General features: G+C 31.6%; 2 protein-coding genes across 7 annotated transcripts in view; one reads left to right on the plus strand and one right to left on the minus strand.

Moving 5' to 3' along the window:
• The window catches only part of LOC114941589 (uncharacterized), an 86,430-nt gene extending 78,267 nt beyond the window's left edge, over nucleotides 1-8,163 (plus strand). For 2 of the 3 annotated variants that reach the window (XM_029316599.2, XM_029316601.2), the window contains 5 exons: nucleotides 41-1,088; nucleotides 1,308-1,367; nucleotides 1,451-1,494; nucleotides 1,607-1,783; nucleotides 1,866-8,163. In XM_029316599.2, coding sequence (XP_029172432.1) covers nucleotides 41-1,088; nucleotides 1,308-1,367; nucleotides 1,451-1,494; nucleotides 1,607-1,783; nucleotides 1,866-1,982 — 1,446 coding nt within the window. In that variant the 3' untranslated portion in view covers nucleotides 1,983-8,163. The remainder of the gene's footprint in view (nucleotides 1-40; nucleotides 1,089-1,307; nucleotides 1,368-1,450; nucleotides 1,495-1,606; nucleotides 1,784-1,865) is intronic. The other variant, XM_085487051.1, reaches the window with a different exon arrangement.
• A 103-nt stretch (nucleotides 8,164-8,266) lies between these two features.
• Aplip1 (JNK-interacting protein Aplip1) lies at nucleotides 8,267-19,680 on the minus strand. 4 transcript variants are annotated; one of them, XM_029316741.2, is made up of 8 exons: nucleotides 19,436-19,680; nucleotides 17,443-17,655; nucleotides 15,772-15,992; nucleotides 13,760-14,035; nucleotides 12,840-12,992; nucleotides 12,242-12,525; nucleotides 11,846-12,024; nucleotides 8,267-11,501 (listed from the first exon to the last, which is right to left on the minus strand). In XM_029316741.2, exons 1-8 carry the CDS (start codon nucleotides 19,516-19,518, stop codon nucleotides 11,429-11,431), a joined length of 1,482 nt encoding a protein of 493 aa, XP_029172574.1. In that variant the 5' UTR covers nucleotides 19,519-19,680; the 3' UTR covers nucleotides 8,267-11,428. The 4 variants fall into 4 exon arrangements, with proteins under 4 accessions (XP_029172574.1, XP_029172572.1, XP_029172573.1 ...); XM_029316739.2 differs by having other exon boundaries at nucleotides 15,772-16,013; XM_029316740.2 differs by having other exon boundaries at nucleotides 17,431-17,655.

Raw genomic sequence — 19,680 nt, forward strand, 5'->3', positions numbered from 1 at the left:
TGTAGCTAAAAAGATCGTTTGACTTGGTTTTAAATATTAGGATTCGAGCTCCCAAGTATCGAATACACGATGCCTTGAAGATCCGCTACAGCTCGAGGACGCCATCAACCAGCTGATTAACGATATGCCTTCACCGGCCGTGTCGGAAGAGCGTTTCTCACCCTCGCCGATGCAACACACGCAATATGTAAAGGCCGCCATATTCTCTTCTCGTATGCCACCAGCCATTACGCAAGCGAATAAAGTTGGCATCAATAAGATCGACCATTACATTGTTATCAAAGACAAGGGCAATCAAACTCCGAAGCAGGAACCCAAGGAGGAATATACGATTGGAAAATATTCCAGTAGTGCGGAGCAAAGCCCGATATCAGATTCGGACAGCGTCAACTCGTCCAGCAAGCCTCTGATGCTCGACTTGATGAATGGCGCGCATAGTAATCATAATAACGTCCAGAGTACCGATATATCTGTACAATCAAACATTCTTGCGAGCAATCGCAATCCTAATACGAATCGTCGAAGTGTGTCTCAAAATACGAACGGTTTGAACGCGCAGAAGAGGATAGAACAGCGCAATATAATGTCACCAGACGCTCTGCAAGAAAGCAAGATCAAACTGGAACGCGGGATCGAGATGTTCGAACAAAAGCAAGAACCGGCGCGGCAATACTTCGACGATAGCGCGAGCGACAGCACTGTCGTTTCACAGGGAATCGAAACACACAATCGGTGTACATTGAAGAGAATCTGTAGCGACGAGGATCTTTCGACGATGCACAGCAAGAAGAGGTCTAACGACGCGTTGTACGTACCGACGAATCCTAACGATGAGCAACAGCGCGATTCTTATGTCAACTGCGAGATTTTCGCCACCGAGAACAAGTATTCGGTAGTCAATAGGTACAACGACGCCAATTTGCAACCGCTAATCACTGCGGAGTCGCCCAATTCGAGCCACGAACACGAGATTGGAAAGGAATATCAACAAGATCCTATCGCATCGTTGAATTCCGACGAGATACAGTTCAATTTGCAAGATCTGAACGGCGAAACTTTCCTAAGTTCGGATCGGAACGCAAATTCAGGTAAATTTCAATAGTAACTTGCGTTCGTTTAGCGACGAAGTAATCTTGCTTTTTCTTCGACAGTAAATGCGGGCGCGTTGAGAATATTTATTATATCCCTCGCATTAAATTAAATCTGTTTTTTTCCTTCGATCAAAGTCACTATTATACTACTTACAAATTAATTAGCATCTCTTCAAATGGCATATTCTTGACGTTTTTCTTTTTGTTCTCTTGTAGAGCAGCTCGTGCTGAGGATAATTAAAGATTTTCAAAACGAATCTGTAAGAGGGTTTGAAAGTGAGTTGATCTTAAATTATTTATAAATATCTTTTGTAATATATGTATATTTGTCGAATTAATTTTGATTTATATTATTTTAGATCATTTTAATGAAATAAAGCTGCAGCAACTTACACCTAGCCCTGTAAGTATACAATCGTGCATATAATTTATTATGCAAATCTGGATGATTTAAAATAGTTTTTGGAGAGATCAGATTTTGAATGGCGTGCTAAATTTATGCAATGCACTTTCAGCAAATTGATAACGCGTTAAGACACACGTTTCATCAATTAAAGAACAACATAACATCGCAAGGATACGATATTAGTATGTTGGCAAATGACTGTATGTTTTCAAATGATGTATATTCACAAAATCCGACTCTTCAGAGGAAAGCTGCTCAGATGAAAGCTGCCCTTAAAGAGGTAGAGGTACATAGATTGAGAAAATGTCACCTGATAAAATTAAGGTATCAATGAAAAAATATCAAAATTATTTCTTATTATTTTCTAGGCTATTCACAAAACGAACAAACAACTGCTTGACGCTTTGGACCAAGAACATAAAGTACATGTGAATGCCCAAGCAGCAGGGGTAATCTTGGAATATAAAAAATATGCCGAAGGATAATTTTCCAAGTCATTTCACGAGTTTTGCTGAAAACCAATTTCAAAGAAGTTCAAAACGAGCTTAATAGAATACTCCTTGGAACTGTATTAATTAATAAGAAACAAGCTTTAAAAATCATCCTTTTCGTGAAAGATTAAAACAAAAGTATCGACGTACGTGCAATTTGCATAATATTCCTTGTATTTTGATATTGTGTTTCTGAAGTCTTTATTTTTGTGAATCACCGATATCACACAAATTTACTGCAAAAATGTTTAGATAACCGAGTCATCGATGCAAACAATGAACAGAAATGTGCATCAATGCATATATTGTATGTGAAACTACTGAGCTCACGAAAAGGCAACGTATGTGCTTAGATATATCGATGATTTATCTATCACTAAAGCAATCTGCTTCAACCTACGTTCTTCAATGAAAAATGGAAAAGAAACAAGTGAGAGGAAAAAGAACTCGTACAGAGAATAGTCGAAGTGATTGACGTCTATAAATGGTTCTTTTTTTCATTTCTTGAACTCTGTGCGACTAAGGACTTAGAATTGCTGTATAAAAAGTCGTGCACTTCGCTCACTAATCGATCATGCAAAAGATCGTGCAAAACCGTCGATGAACGGTTCATTATATAAATAACAGTCGCTTTTCAAGCAGATTTCCTGCAGCGACCGAGTGTTACACGCAGTTGGTAGTTTTCAAATTTTATGGTAGTAAACTTGTATATATAGTATATACATTCGATTTTAACGCCATGCGGTGCTCTCGCGCTAATTTACTCGCTCGCGGTAAGTCCGATCGAGTTTGAACTACCTCTGGTTATATATATGTTATTACGCATGTATATTGGATGGATACGAAACTAGTGTTAACTTTATTGGTTGTAATTGTGGATCCCCTCACATAATGGTGTTAATAATTAATAATGCTTAAAGTATACTTGTTTATCTTTTTGTAATTGTGAATGAATATCACACAAAAAACGAACAATTCGAGAAAAGAGAAATTATTTGTTAACTTTATCAAATGATATTTTGTTAATTATTTTTTAAATGATATATTGATCACATATCTTATGGAAATTTTATTACATACTATTTATGTAGAAGAGGACGAAATTTAGAGTTTGTTTACGGGGTTGCCACATTATATAGGCCAGATTTAAATTAATCTTACTTAGAGCAATGGTTTTACAACTGTATGTACCTGAACTACACATTTACATTCTATAACATTTGAGAACTAATCATGTGTTGTTAGAATTAGAAGAAATGATGATAAAAATATAAATTCAATCATTGAAAACAGATCTCATCTTTTACTTGATTATTCCTTCCCACATTGTTACAATTATATAGCCGATTATCTATTCTTAAAATGTGGTAACCCTAAGAATGCTTCTAAATGTTTTTTTATTACATTATATACATTGAATAAATAGATAATTTTTTTCAATACTTCAAGTTTACAGTATATGAACACGACAAAATATTAAATGCAATAATGTAAATAATATATTTAGACTTACATATTTATAATTTGATTGATTTATATAAGTGACATTTTACACAAAATTCTATCATGTTTTTTTTTATAACTTTCTTGTTTCACTGGCCTTGTTATCCATCTAATATGTTACTACGCGTGTACATATATAAACGCTATTTTTATTTTATTGGTAGTTGACCTCCGCATTAATGAATAACGAATAGTGATGTGGAAGCTACATGGTTGACTTATGTGTGTCAATTAAATTAGTAATATAAATACACATTGATTAACCGTGTTTTAAAGCGACTACTTACAACGCAGCGGGTCAGCGTGAATATAACCATATATTGTATATCATAAAAATGTTTAAAGGGTAAATGATATTAATATAAGAGAGTAACGGGAGAGAGAAAAATTGTCCACTTATGTGAACATATTCAGCACTGGCACTTAACAGATCTACAATTTACTTAAAAAAAAACTAATATACGTGTACAGATATATAACATAAGGCTGATCTTGTAAATAAAGATGTTGAACGATGTTCCTTCGATTAACAGTGTCCTAAATGATGTACTTTCCTTTTCTTTCTCAGACACTACTTATTCATCGAGCATCTAGAACGTATATCTGTTATTTGCAATAATGTGCTGTTTCTTTTTTAAGTATTAGGTTGATCAAGAAATTTGTTCTTTTTTTTACATAACTGTTACATTAGAATAAGATAAAATTAAAACAAATTTTTTGATTAACACGATACATATTATGTAAGTTTTTCATGCTCCTGCGTTTCTGTTATTGTACGTCTATCGTCTGTAAAACTTGGAATTTCATTGCAACTTGTAAAAAAAGCTATAATATAACGACGTATAGGCACATACATATATATGCATATATGCATACATACAAATATACATATATACATATACATATATGTATATACATATTATATTTACTATATAAAATGTTTTTAATGTTACATTGATGTCGAGTGAGGAAGTCAAGATTATCAGGTAATAAAGGCCTCTATATAAATACGATTGTTACATAAGTGCAATGTGTTGGAATTGTGATGTTCAAGGTAGTCCATTTCTTGTTGTCAGTTATCGATGAAAAAGCTTGACTGTCCTCACGTGTGTCGATCACGCGCATCAATGATAAAAATATATGTTTTTCTTTTTATGCGGAAGTCCGCTGCTGAAATAAGGGGTTATCTAATTATTGACTTCTATGTATAATATATATGAAACACTCATGTCGCATAATCGATGATCGCGAGTAAAAGCGGGCATCCAGTCGTACTTATAAAACTTGTCCCACTTGATGCCCAACTTTCCTCGTGATCTTATAGTACAAAGAACAAGTCTAAACTGTCTGTGTTCGGTGTACCTCATTCTCTCTCTCTCTCTCTCTCTCTCTCTCTATCTCTCTATCTCTATCTCTCTATCTTTATATCTATCTCTATCTCTTCGTACTGTCATCAGTCATGCCGGTGATGACTTGTATTAATATGTTTTGTAATTTTGGATATAGTATACGTCAGCTTGGTTGCCGAGGTTGTCGAGTCTTGATCATATTTCAAGTCAAACTGATCAACTCTTCTTTGTGAAAATTTTATTTTAGAGTACCAGGCTACTTTTTTTTAAATCATGTGTGCTCCAGGATATTATGAAATAAAAATTTAAAATTTACAATAAGTGGAGAGTTGTTCACTTTGGTTTCTGAGGAATCCATAAAATAAGCAGTTAAAGTAGTACATTTAAATATCACAGAATATACGCAGAAAAGTAATAACGATAGAGGAAATGTGTGTGACAGCGCGATAGAGATTTTTTTCAATATCAGCTTTTAATCCTTTCTTTATTCATGATATTTCTGTCCGGTATTATTTGCGAGAGAAATAAATTCAAAAGCAATTGTCATCATGTGAAGAATCGAATCGTTAATTTTTCAAAAATATGCGCAATTTTACATTATTGATGATAAATTACAACAAGGAACAACCAAAAAAAGCGTTACTACAATTTGTACATTGCATTGTTATGCTAGCCATATAAGATTTCATTTGTTGTCACGAAACGGAATAGAGATACCTAAATTTTGTTATCAAAGTGGATGAATTATATCTGCACAATTTTATTTAATATAACTTGATAGAAATTAAAAATTTGTCTGTGATTGATTACAGTTGCGTATATTAAACGATATTCTTGTAGCATGAAATTAAAAAAGATGAAGAGATTACTCCTCTAAACTTCTTTATCTAAAATTAACTAAGAGCCTTTCTTTATGTATCTTTTTACATAATGAATGACTATACGAAATATTGGAAATGAGCGGATACCAATGCAGCACAGACAGACGGCTCTACAGTTTATTATATATGCTATAAGATAAAGTTTAACTTTATATATACCGTTGTAAATATCTACTGCGTTATTATATTTTATACTCTGCTGATACTTGCACATATAAGGCTTTTCGATTTCTTTCTATAAAAAAAACAAAGGCGATTAAGTGTGGTTGTGTACCCCTTCTTCTTGTACATCATCTCTATGCATATATTAAACGTAAAATGTGGCGCGTTTCGGTGCTCTTTGAATTTTCGTAAGCTCAAGTTGTATCAATTGTATATAATCCAAGTTATTGATTCTGAAAAAATTTCAAAGATTTTTGGAACGCGAAAGTCTTCTCATAACGTTTTCTGACAATGTTATTACGTTACATCGAGAGTCAAACGCGTTTTTCTACCTCCTTTATTTGTATTAGTTTACGGCGAAGCTTTTAAAGCTCTTATCGAAGCAGGATATGTGTGCAGAAATATGACAGGTAAGCTTCGATCACACACCTGATTGCAAAATTTAATTTAATTTTCTTGTATTCTGAATTTCCAGATAATTATTTGTACTAAGTACTGATGAGACGACTAATTGTAAATTCTCACGATTACGTATATGGTTCGTTGAACATTACGCGCATATAATAAAGAACTAGCGTTTTTATTTAAAATAAAATAAGATTAAAAAATAAATAATTTATACTTACCTCTCCCACAATTTGCTTATACATATTATAAATATTCTCATTAATTTTAAACGTCGAACAAAACGATCCATATACGGATACGTGAATTATTATTTTGAACGAGTCTCAGCCGGCCGATAATTGTACGAGCGAAATTGTTTATAGAAAATTTTCTAATGTGTCATCTCAGTGTTTTTCTCTATCTGTTAAGCGCTATGTAAATTCCGATAATTGTTAAGAAACCCCGAATGTAATTCGCGTTCCGCGACATCGATATAAAATTTATCGCGATCGCGATTTTGGTAGGAAATCCACCGCCACAAATTATTTTATTATATTTTTCTCATTTTTATCTTGCATCTAATTTTTCATTTTTTACATGCTTCGGCTACACTAATATTTTTACAAACACGCATACACACATATATTAACAAGTCATATATTATATATATGACTTGTATGTGTGTATATACACTTTTCAAAATTACAAGTGAATTTGTGACTATTTTTCAGTTTAGAACTTTTAAATACATACATGTATGAACCGAAGTAATATTCTAGAAAAAATTTAAACCTAACAGTTTGTAAAATCGGAAAAAATAATTTTCCGATTTCTTAATAACATATGCTTTCAATAAGCTTAATTAATATATCGTGCTCATGATACAACATAATGCAATTATAGTTATATATATACATATTCTTTTATTTTATATTTTAATATATTGTCGATACAAGCCGAGAATATCTTAATATATTCAGAATTGATTTCTCCACAGAGAAAATTTTTTCTTAGAATTTACCCTGAAAAGCATGGTAATTGTGGGACAATATGGTATTGGAAGAATTTTTTAAGAGGTGTACTGATTAATATTTACCACAATAAGATATGAAATATACTCGATTAATTTTACTATGTACATAGTAAAATTTACTATGTACATATTAGTATTTTTTATTGTAAAAAATATTAATCAGAGAAATTATAAAATTCTTCCAACACCGTATCGATTACCATGATTTTCTTGGTAAATTCTAAGAGAAAATTCTCTCCGTGTAGAGAATGAATCGTAATAATTATCAAAATAATAAAAAAACTAAAGTAACTTGTTTTTTTTCTTATTTTATATTCGGAGGTGGATGATTTCCTTACCAAGAAATTCTAAGATAATGATCAATGGAGACACAAATACATTATGAATGGTCAGAGAAATCGTGCAGAGATTTATAAAAATGTTTACAGTCAAGTTGCTTAAGAGAGTGCTGATGTTCATTTGGCGCAGGAATTATTAAGCGCAGAGCATGATAAAACTTGGCAAAACAAATTTGTAAATATAAAAGACCATTTTTTTAATCAGATAAATATTTCGCTTCGAGGAGCGACACAAATTAATGACTCAATGTATAGCTTGCATGAATTCGGCTAACTGTTACTAAATAATATTAAATTATAGCGAAAAAGATATGCAAGCATACAAAAAGAACATGCAGAAAAAGAAAAAATATGTAATTGTAACCAATAAAGAAATATAATATGTTGGGGGAGGATTATGTACATGTATAGTTATTGTGTCAAGACTGAATTATTAAGACTTCGTAGAAGGTGGAACATTTTTGTAAATAATACTGCCTCTGGAAGAAATATATATGTAGAAATTATATGAATATTGTGGAAGCGTGTCGATTTTTTATTGTTTGATTTATATTTGACCTCTTTTTATCTTCGCTTACAATCTATATCTGGTGCTGAAAAAAAAGTATACTGCATTTCAAAAATATTAATGTCAGATGTTTTTTTATTAAATTAACAGACTCGTAAAATAATTGCAAAACCGATCGGTTCACAAACATAAAATTGTAAAGACCTTGTCATATCAGATACAAGTCGTACAATTGTCGAGATGACTTCTTCGATTGATTTAAACTTCTATTTACGATAAGAAGAATAAAAAATTAGTCGATCAAAATTTCTAAATGTTTATGTTATTGCTATCTAATTGTTTAATGAGGCGAGAAGATGATAGATATAATATATTATATAATTCAATGAGAAAACGCTTTGTATCACGCACCCTTATTATCGATAATGTGTCTGGAAAAGATTTGAGAGGAGTTATTATATTGTCAGAATAATAAATTTCTACGCGATAATGATATATTAGTTTGTATGAGAAAATAATCAAAAAGGCACGGCATTTCGAGGCGATCCCAATCAAAGGCACGTATATAAACATTTTGCATACCAGATGAGAGTCTCCTAAAATGATTAATCATCGTAATTTATGTCTCTCAATTTTTATTCAATATGCCGTATAATTGAAGCGTGTTATATTGAACGTGTCTGTGCTTGTTGTCGTGTATAAGAATCATATACTTAACTAACATGCACTAATTCTTAAATAAAACAACGCGCAGAATTTGTATTGTCGAGAAGAGATATCTATAAATCAATAAGATTCTCCAGAAAGTTGCAATTACGAAATCGCGAGATTTCCTTTACCGTACAAATATTCATTGCGATTTTAATCCTCTCTAGCACCGAAATATCATATCAACGATATGAAGTATCATGACATTGAATCTACGAGTTTTTTTTTTAAATAACTAGATATTTGCGAATAAAAACAAATTTCTCAAAGAATTTCTTGTCAATATATCTTGTTTTACTTCATGCGCATTTTAAATTAAACCGCAGAAGTGGTCGCATCATTTGCGATAATTTAAAAACGATTTGTAAATACAATTTTTGTGTTTTCGATTGAATCGATTACTAACTGCATCTTAATATTAAAAGTTCAAGATCAACAATTTATCCGACTGATTATGAGACACTATATACGCGCACTTTGCATATGCACTGATAAAGGGAGTATAAAACAAACTGAATAAAGACAGATCGATAAGTATCAATTGATAATAATACTATTTATATATATGTCGATTGCACGCACAAGTAATTTTACTTTTCATTTCTATTTCTTTTATTATCTCTCACATTATCCGTAACGAAACGATATTTTTAATTTAGTTCATATTGTATATATAAGTAGTCAGCAAAAATGTTGCAATGCAGCGCTATATAATATTTTAAATACATAGAGGCCAATGTGCGTTTCGATAGTGTCGTCTTTCACAGAGTCGGAAGAAATCGGAAGAGATTTAAGAATATAAACTTTGTATGCCTTATCATCAATAACAACGAAACTTTTTATAATCGGTAATTCTGTCGCAAAGAAAGATAGAAAAATATATGAGATTCTAATAACAGCGCGCACATATACACATTTGATCGCCGCCCTCTAACAATAATAAGAACAATACAATTGGAGATTGTTTTAAACGATTGTTCGTTGCTACGATAAAGACTGCCATCAGCAAAAAGCACATCCGATACACGCCAAAAGAGTTAAGTATCATTTTTTCTTAAATCGTCCAATTTCTGTTACGATTTTCTTTTCGCTAAACTCGGAATAATCCAACGCTCTATTGTCGTTCCCTTTTTCTATACATCACTAAATAAATTATATTAACTTGGTCGTATATAGGATTGGGGTTTTAGGAATCCGCATTCTAGCTATTAATTATCAAATTTTTGCTTATGAAGGAATCCTTAACGAACTTGTTTTTTTTTCAGGCATGACGCGACTATTACATTGGGTCGTGATATATTTAATTGTCTATAATTGCCAAAACTGCTTTTTCAATCTAAAATTAAACAATTTCTAATTTCTTCATGTTTACTTTTGAATAATCAAAACCGCTCGAATGCGATTTAGATTTTTAAAAAATCTATTTTGTATCAATATATATATATGTGTGTGTGTATCTATGGCAATATTAATATAAATATTTTTGTCATCTTAAAACTTAATATAGATTTTTTGAGGCATAAATATAGCAGAAAATAAGAACATTTTAATCGAATTTACACCAAAAATGTTTTTAGGAACATTAAACGATTAAAATGATTTGCAAAAGTTGCTCTGCTTTCAACTGTAAAAGCATGATATTAGAAATAAATTTTCGCAATTGAAAACAGATCAATTTTTATCAATTGTTAAAGCGTCAACACGTACTCTTCACTAGTCAATTTTAAGTTTGTATCATTTTGCGGTATTGCAAAATTTATTAGCAGAAACGTTCCGACAATAAAATTTTATATTTGGAAAGAAATCGCTCGTAAAGATTTCATAAAATAATAACAGTAATGTAATGTCTCATTCAACAATTACGATATAACGCAAAAAATCAGATATTGTTTAATTCTTTCAGTATAAAAATAGTATTAATTTCAACCGACACGTCTATGATAGAAAATCAAAATAATTTTGTTGACATCAGTATTGTTCAAAAGTCATTTCTTTCCGCTTTTTTACATATACGTAGAACCATATTGAATCGCGTATGCATGAAATAAAAAATATAATTGTTTAAACAATATACTAATTAAATGCTCTTTAATTCAAATAAAGTATTACACATATAAAAGGCTAATAAGAGCAGAAGTAATATTACGGTTATAAAAACTAATTTATTACATTTAATCAATATATACTGATAGAAACAATAAAGTTTAAATTAATATAAAATTATAAAAATAAACTCGAAAGTTAATACAAATAAAAAAGCGAACGTTTCGACCCAATTTTTTGGATCTTCTTCAGCGCAGTACACAAAGCAAATTAAAATCACAAAAGTATAATTGTTTAAGAACAGAATATGCTATTATGGAAAATTGAACCCGTCGACGCTTCTCAAAAACGCTTAGTACACATAGATATACATATATTCAATATATGTATAAATTGGGTGTTTGATTCGCGTTTATTATTTTTATATCTACAATTAGCGGACGATATGTACATGGGACAAGAGGGAAGTGTGTGTGAGATTTATCATTTTCTCTGCAGCCGCGCGTTATATATCAGGCCGAGAGCAATTTATTCAATGTAGATGTCCTCTATTGGGAAAGCAGTCTCGATGAATTTTGTGTAGAACCGATGAAAAGCGCGTCTGAAAGAAAAAAAAACTCGAGTTATCGCTCGTGAACAATGCATCATCGCAAAACGCGAGGTTCTTTTTTATTTTTTAAAATATTTGTAAGATTTAAAATCCTCAAACACATATGCATGTTATCAAATTTTTAATTATATATATAATGATTTTTTAAAAATATGATACAATAGTATCTAAAGCGCATTAATATAGATAAATATATAAATATTATTAATAATAATAAAAAAAATCAATTTTAAATAAATTAAAAAGTTTAAAGATTAACAAATCTATGCAGAATGTCATGCGATCAAAAATTTTCTCTGTGATAAAATAATAAAATTATATAAAGAATAACTCACCCGACAGCTTCGGCGACTGGTCTCGTGGATTCCTGACCAATGAACACGTGGCAAGCAAACCTCTGCAGAGTAGGATGCTTTGTGATGAAGCCGAGGTAGCGATGATCGCGAGGGTGAAACGCACAGAATGACACATTCTTCAGGGAGTAGAAATAGTCGTGACAAGGACCTTGACTTTTCTGCAAAGTCATATTCGACAATTAGAATTTTTCTGATTTTCTTTCAATTATTTATATATTACAATTTGTTTAATATAAATTCTTTTTAGATAAGATAAGAGCTTTATGATATATAAGTTTAATAAAATGAACGATTTTTGCTCAAGATTAAAATAAATTAACAGTTCGCACAAATCATATATACACAAATAAATTTCGATCGCAAGAAATTACTTACTCTTGGTTTACTTCTATCGACCATTCGAAGACCTTGATCGGATACTTCCAAGATGCAGCTTTGCGAGATAGGTGGATCTTGCAAGGAGTTGCGTAAGATCCTCCGTACAGCCTGGCAAACCACCCCTGTACCCTTGTGCGCCAGGGTCTCTACCGAGCCTAGGTAACCCAGAAGATATCTTTCTCTCTTCACTTTGGGTGCGGTGGGATCGAAGTCACTGTAGTCCATGTCAACCGCATAAGCCGATGGAAAGATACCTTGTCGGCCTGTCCTCAAATTTACTCCTATAATATACGAAGAACAGAAGAATATATTCTATCAATAGTGTGAATCTGAGTATAACATTAATATTATTTTTCTTACTGTGTCACACATCTATTAAACTCGTTTGATAATTGATGATATTTAAATTAAAAAATTATACAAAGAATGGCGAACGATTAGGATTTTATTTACATATTCTGAATATTTGTTTAATGATTTATCATCATCGTTTGAAGTTTAAAGGAATTAATTTGATTAAATGAAATAAATAAAAAGAGAGATTATTATTGAGTTTCGATACCTTGGATGATACAAAATTGATATTTTTACGCACCTTCGCACCATAGGTCATCAGCCTCCTTTTGCACGTATATAGGATCTCCGATTTCAAGATCAATTTCATCGTGATGCCGCGGTATGAACTTGTGCAGGCCTCGATGCGTTGCTTCGAGCAGTTCTAGTTGGGTGAACGGTACGCCTCCGCTTCCTTGGAAATGAAAAAGCAAACTGGTATTGATTTATCCTAGTTATTCTGATCCGTTCAAAAGCAATGTATAACATGAACAATAATTCCTCTTGACTTTCAAAACTTTACCGAACTAAAACAACAGAATCTACAGACTTGCAATTTCTCGCAGAAAATTTAAGAAGACATAAAATCATCAGAAATCTCAAATTATTTGTTCGTATAAAATTTTTTAAAATAATTTTATTTCTATTAAAAAAATTGCAGCTTAAATTTAATTGCAAAGTTGTCTATTAAAGATTAATGCAAATTTAAAGATTCAAATAAAGATAAAAATAAAGTCTTATTCTTCACACATATATCCACAGATAGAGATAAATTTTGCATTAATATATATAGAACATATTTGTAGAAATAAAAATCTTAATAAATAATTAAAAATAACAAAATATATCCATTACGAAATTATTTTAATTATTTATATGATTAATTGAAATATTATTTTACATTATTTCTAAAATTATGTGCAAAATTATAAATTTAAAAAATTAAATGCCTTTAAAATCATTTTTAGCATTTGGGTATATATTTATTATAAGATATTTTTATTTGTAACTTTTTGTATGAATTCTAACATTCCGTATTTTTTAAAAGAAATAATGTATATTTTACTATAGTTATGTGATATAGATATTTACTTATTTGTTATAATCACTGAAATAATTTGAGAAATTTAAAATTAGTATGAAGACAAAAATTAATAATCCTTCGATGAAAATTATAGTTACCTGGGGTACTACTAGGTGATACCGAATCCGTGTTTTGCAAGGTATTGCAAGGTATGGGAGATACGCTTTTGGGTCCGTTTTCAGGTGAGTGAGCGGTGGAATGACCACTGTCGGTGGCCATTCTCTCACTGTCAGGAGAACTGTCTTCGTGGCGAAGTCTGGGATGACATTTTCTCAGGATAAGATGAGGCCGGGCCGATGTTGAGCCGGTGGCAGCATTTAGTTCATCTGCCAGAGAAGTTGACGTCTGCATAGACGTCTGGCACATGGGCATAGCTGAAAAACGAGGCACTTTATTTGAGGCTTTTTTATTTGAAACTTTACTCCCTTAAACTGAAAATATCATTGATTAAAGCAGTGGCAAAATTTCAGCAAAAATTAGTGATTAATTTATTGATCTTCAATGACAACATTTACATTTTTTAGATAATAAAAAATAAAAATTTCAATGGATAGAAGATAACAAAAAATAAAAATTATAAATTTGAAAAATTCTTTAAATTTTAATTTAATTAAAATAAATAATTAACGTAATAATTGACCAATTAAATTATACTGCCGAATTAATGATCTTTGTAATATAAATTTAATCTCATATTCACAGACATTTTAATTTCAGAATTTTTCCTAAAAATAATCCATATATGTTAAAATACCTTTCTTATATACTGTGAAAATAGAAAAAGAATAACTATTAATTTTCCTAATTTTTTCTGTTGCATCTACTTTTGAAATTTTTTATCACTGAATTTTTGCACATATCAAAAATATGAAATGCACTAAAATTTAAATATTTTCTTCACATTTGCGAAATAATTTTTAAATAAATGCATTTGAACGTATAAGATTCATCAGTTGCGTATGGAAAATACTGTTTTACAATGTGCTTCTTATAGAACTTCTGATATACAAATGGATTAGATTTCTTTTTATTGTGGCTGACACTGGCGGTTGGTTTTTGGTTTCATTAATACAAATAAACGTGTAACATGGTGACGAAAAATAATACAGCTAATAACTATTGGATGCTGTACATCTATTTGATACTATAGATATACTATAAAGATATTATGAGTAGTTATACTGTATTGTAATAAAAGTATATTGTTTCCATGCGCTTGGAGGGTTAGGACGGCTTATTCTGTGAACCTCTGCTTAGTGGTCGCGTCGAACTTGTGATGGAGAGAACGATAGAGCAACGCTATGCGATAAAGTTTTGCGTGAAGCTGGACAAGACGCCGCTGGAAACTTTTGAAATGCTCAAGAAAGTTTTCGGGGACGATTGCCTTTCCAAATCGCAGTCAAACAGATGGCACAAGATGTTTAGAGAAGGTCGGAAGGAGGTCGCCGACGAGGCCCGCGCAGGACGCCCGTCAACATCGCGAACGGACGACAATGTGACTCGTGTGCGCCAATTATTGAATTCAGACCGTCGAATGAATGTTCGCTTAATGTCGGAATTATTGAACTTGCCGAAAACGATTGTTCACGAGATTGTATCGGAAGACTTGGCCATGCGGAAGATTTGCGCAAAACTTGTGCCCAGAGTGTTGACCGATGCGCAAAAGCAACACCGAGTGGAAGTTTGTGAAGAACTCAAGCAATATTGCAACAAAGTACAAAAATAATAAATATAATTTTATAAAATATCTAAATTATAAAATAATTATCTTTTATCTCGCTTTACCAATCATAAAAGTGATATTATTATGCAATCAGTACCAAAAGACATCTAATTTTATTCATTCTATTCATTATAAGTTATTTGAAAAATTCTGATTATTTACAATAATTTGACGATATAAAGCTGAAGAATTTCTAGTAGACTTTTTCTTCGCAAAAGATTTTGTTGATATGTTAATCGTTATTAAATTAATAATTATCTCATACGGAATCTTCTTCCAATAGTTTTAATGAAAAATGTAAGATTGGAGAAACATTATTTTTTTCGTTATTTTATCATAATCAAACGAGTTATCTATTTGTTATCTATTATGGTATGTTTCTCTTACATTTCTTATTTTTCGGAATTTCCGGCAATCTTCGACGTCTGCGCTCTGTACCTCCGCTTCCGGGTCGATTCGACGGCACGTGCTCCGGCGTAGGCCAGGAGCTCAAACTGGAACACGAGTCGCCGACATCGCTGACGACACTATCCCGACCACCGTTGCCGGATACAGCAGAACCACCCCCGCCCGGTCCTGGTCCACCACCGCCTACTGATCGACCCCTGCTGCTCAGTCCACCGAACAGGCTAATGTCATTCAAGGATAGTTGTACAGTGAGCTACACTATCATTCCCATGCTGCCTATTCTATTTTAATTCTTTAGAAAATATACGAATAAAAAAATTCGTTCTTGACTGCTGAAAGAAAAATTTATATCGTTGCATAACATGCTTGAAATCAATCAAGAGTTAAAAAAGAGAATTCCCATCATAAAAGATTGTTATATGCATTATGTAAGTAATAAATTTTTTAATCTTTTCAAATTTTAATAATCAAATTAAAACAATTAGCAATAAGATAAACGTATGAATCTTTTTTACAAATTATTTTTGTGCGTGTTTACTTATAGAGTAAATATTTATTGCAATGTATTATATAGCATCGTATTATATTGTCATTATCTTACATATAAGTATGTATAATAAAATTGTGAAAAAGATTAATAATACATTTTTACTAATAAAATTGCTAGGAAAATTATATAATTGCAACGATTATCTAAAAATTATGCATATATGTTATATGTAGATTTTCTTTCCATGCAACAATATGTATTGTATTTTAATAGTCAAAGAAAAACGCAATGGAGTATTTAATATTTTCAGAGTAATATTATGTAAAATTAAAATTATTTCGATAATTGCGTTGTAACGTGGAATATGTTAAATTGAAAATATTTAATATTGCAGAAATATAAATAAAGAAGATGCAAAAATTCACGCATATTTGAAATACTCGGAAAATATCGAAAATGCTGCATAGTAGTGTACATCTCGATTACTGTCCACATTATATTTCCCAACTACGATGACAATTAATTAATAATTATGAGCGTCGCTGCATGCGTCGCGAACTCTCCCGGAGAATATTTCCGGAGGCTAGAGTTATTTTTAACAAGATCAGAGTTTTTATATTGCGATGTTGTGGTAAATGTGATGATGTACGTCATTGTATGTATATGAGTGGATGATATTATATGTATGTATATATAGATATATTAAAATGTAATTACTTTTGGATGCGACATAAATTACAACAATTACAACGCAATTTTAACTGCTTATTAAAATTATAAAATATTTGGCAAAAGAAATTTATTTTGCATATGTTATAATTCAAAGTATGTAAAAAAATTCAAAGATTGCGAATAATAAATATTGTTCTCCATTACGCAATAAATCTATAATTACTCTTTTATTTCCAATATTGCTATTTTACCATTAAATTGCTATAAATAAAAATAATATTTTCTTGTTTCCTGAATTTTTATATTCTTTGTCAAAGAACATGCATAATTGAAGCATTGCAAGTTTTATCTAATGTATTATTGACATATTGCATTGATATATCAATTGTATAAAATTTCTACATCAAAGAAAAATGCGATACAAATAAATAAATAAAATATAGAATTTAATATATAAATAATAAGTAAACACTTACGATGTTACCAACCTAAAATCGCTATCAGCTATGATCGAACAGTGGTGGTCCAACTCCTCGCTGTCATCAGGGGTAGTATGCCCGCTTTGGTCATCATGTCGATGGATGACGACGACTTCCTCATCCTCGGAGTCGCCGGTAACGACATCACAGGATCTACCAACGTCTCCGTCGCTTCCTTGCGAAGACGTTGGCGAATCATCGATCATCACATCATGTACGAGCCTGACAGTAAAATCGTAAAATATGCATATACATTTAAATTTATAATAAAAACATGATTCGTAAATGTGACATATATAATGAAAAATCAATTAAATGTGTCTGCTAACGAATTTCAAAAAATCCATGTCCTTTATTCAAAAAATCGAGAAAATTTGTGACGATTTATAAATTATCTTTATTCACTTAATCTTGTCCTTAATGCCATCAACAATCAATACATGATTACACACGAACTTTACATTTGCCATACGATTACGAAGGCAATTGCTCTATGCAAAATTATATAATTAAATTGTACGTCACAGACACACACACGCACGCACATACACATTACACAAATTGACAATAGATCATAGAATTCCTCTGAAAATAAAATCATCGGTTATTTGCGACAATAAAGGCAATATGTATATATGTATATGTCACAATGAAAGCCGTAGATCACCAAAGTTGTCTCCGTATGCGCGTTGCGTTGCAGTTACATGCGCTTGTATCCTCGTATCACTTATACTACAGGATCAATAATTTTAAAGATATGCTGTCGATACGACTTGACTGTTTTTTCGTGACATTTTAGTCATGTATCGAGTCTTTCAGCGATTTTGAACTACGATTTTACAGCTATCTTGAGCTCCCTTGTGACACATTTGTTAGACTTTAGACATATCTTTATACTTTTTCTGTTTTATTATACTATGCACAGTGTCGTAATAATTTGTCTTTGTTTCGAATAAAAATGTCAAACAGTTAGATCATAATGTATGCCTGTATATATATGTGTGTGTGTGTGTAACTTTACTTTCTTATTCTTAATTCTATACATCTATAGATATCACAATTTGTCCAAAAATATTCGAATTTATACGTGATAAATTATAGCTATATTTAGATATTCTTAAACAGAAATTTTTTACGAAAATACAAAGATAATTTTACTAAAGAGTATTGTTTTAACTATTAAACTGCTAACGCAATCAGTGCGTCATCATAACTCCTACTAAAATGACGCAGCGCTCAATTTCTTAAATTGTCAATTCTGGTTATCAATCTTATTTATCAAAGTGCAGAGTGTAAATAAATTAATAAGTATAAATTGCAAAAGAGTTGAAATGAAAATCATTGAAATAAAACAATGAGATTGTGCTCACTGTTTTTTTCATTTATATTCTATAAAAATTATTTATTATTCCATTATCTATAAATATATAATTCTTTTTATATGGGAGTCAATATTCTGTATATATAGTGTCGGAATAATTCAAAAGGCAGCATATATATATATATATATATATATTCTATAGTTATTTATATATTCTAAAACATTATGACCATAAGAATAGACAATAGTTTCTTAAATATCATAATATTAATTTTTATCCAATTATTTACTTTTAGCTTCGCCAATTTCATAAATATCTAGACAAGGCCATATTATTAATATTTTTTTATATATCAACCACACATCTGCGCGTGTTCAACTTTCGATCTCATCAACGTGGTCCATTATCTATCAACCTATACATATTATCGCCCTGTATATATTTTTACTTAGCAACAATGTAATATGACCTGCGATATATCATCATTTTACTCCAACTTCTAATGTAAATTCCTACATCACACTTTCCTATATCTCTCCCTTCTCTAAATTATGTAGCTGCTTTCTTTAATTTCAGGCCACCGCCTTTCGCAAACGATGTTACTGTCGAAGGTTCTTATCGTATCGTCGCGTCGTGTCATCTGTTACGAAGGCAAATTTGTCGCGAGGGTGCGTACTCACGTGTAGTTGGAAAGCGGGGCCTTCAGATGTTGGGGCAGCCTCTCGAAGTAGTGCCGGAACTCCTCGAATTCGCTGTCAGCCATCGTCGCTTTCGCAGGGTGAGCAAAATACAAGGCAGGGGTCGGTTCCGAGGGCGGCCGTAGCGGCCTGAAGGAGAGCTGCTCGTCGACCCCCAGGAAACGTACGGGGTGAGAAGATGTCGCTGACGTTGGTCGCCGACGTTGCTTCGACGCCGTGCGAACGGG

Source organism: Nylanderia fulva, unplaced genomic scaffold, assembly GCF_048542155.1.
Source record: "Nylanderia fulva isolate GAGA-0341 unplaced genomic scaffold, ASM4854215v1 Scaffold5, whole genome shotgun sequence".
In the NCBI taxonomy this organism is placed as follows: domain Eukaryota; kingdom Metazoa; phylum Arthropoda; class Insecta; order Hymenoptera; family Formicidae; genus Nylanderia; species Nylanderia fulva.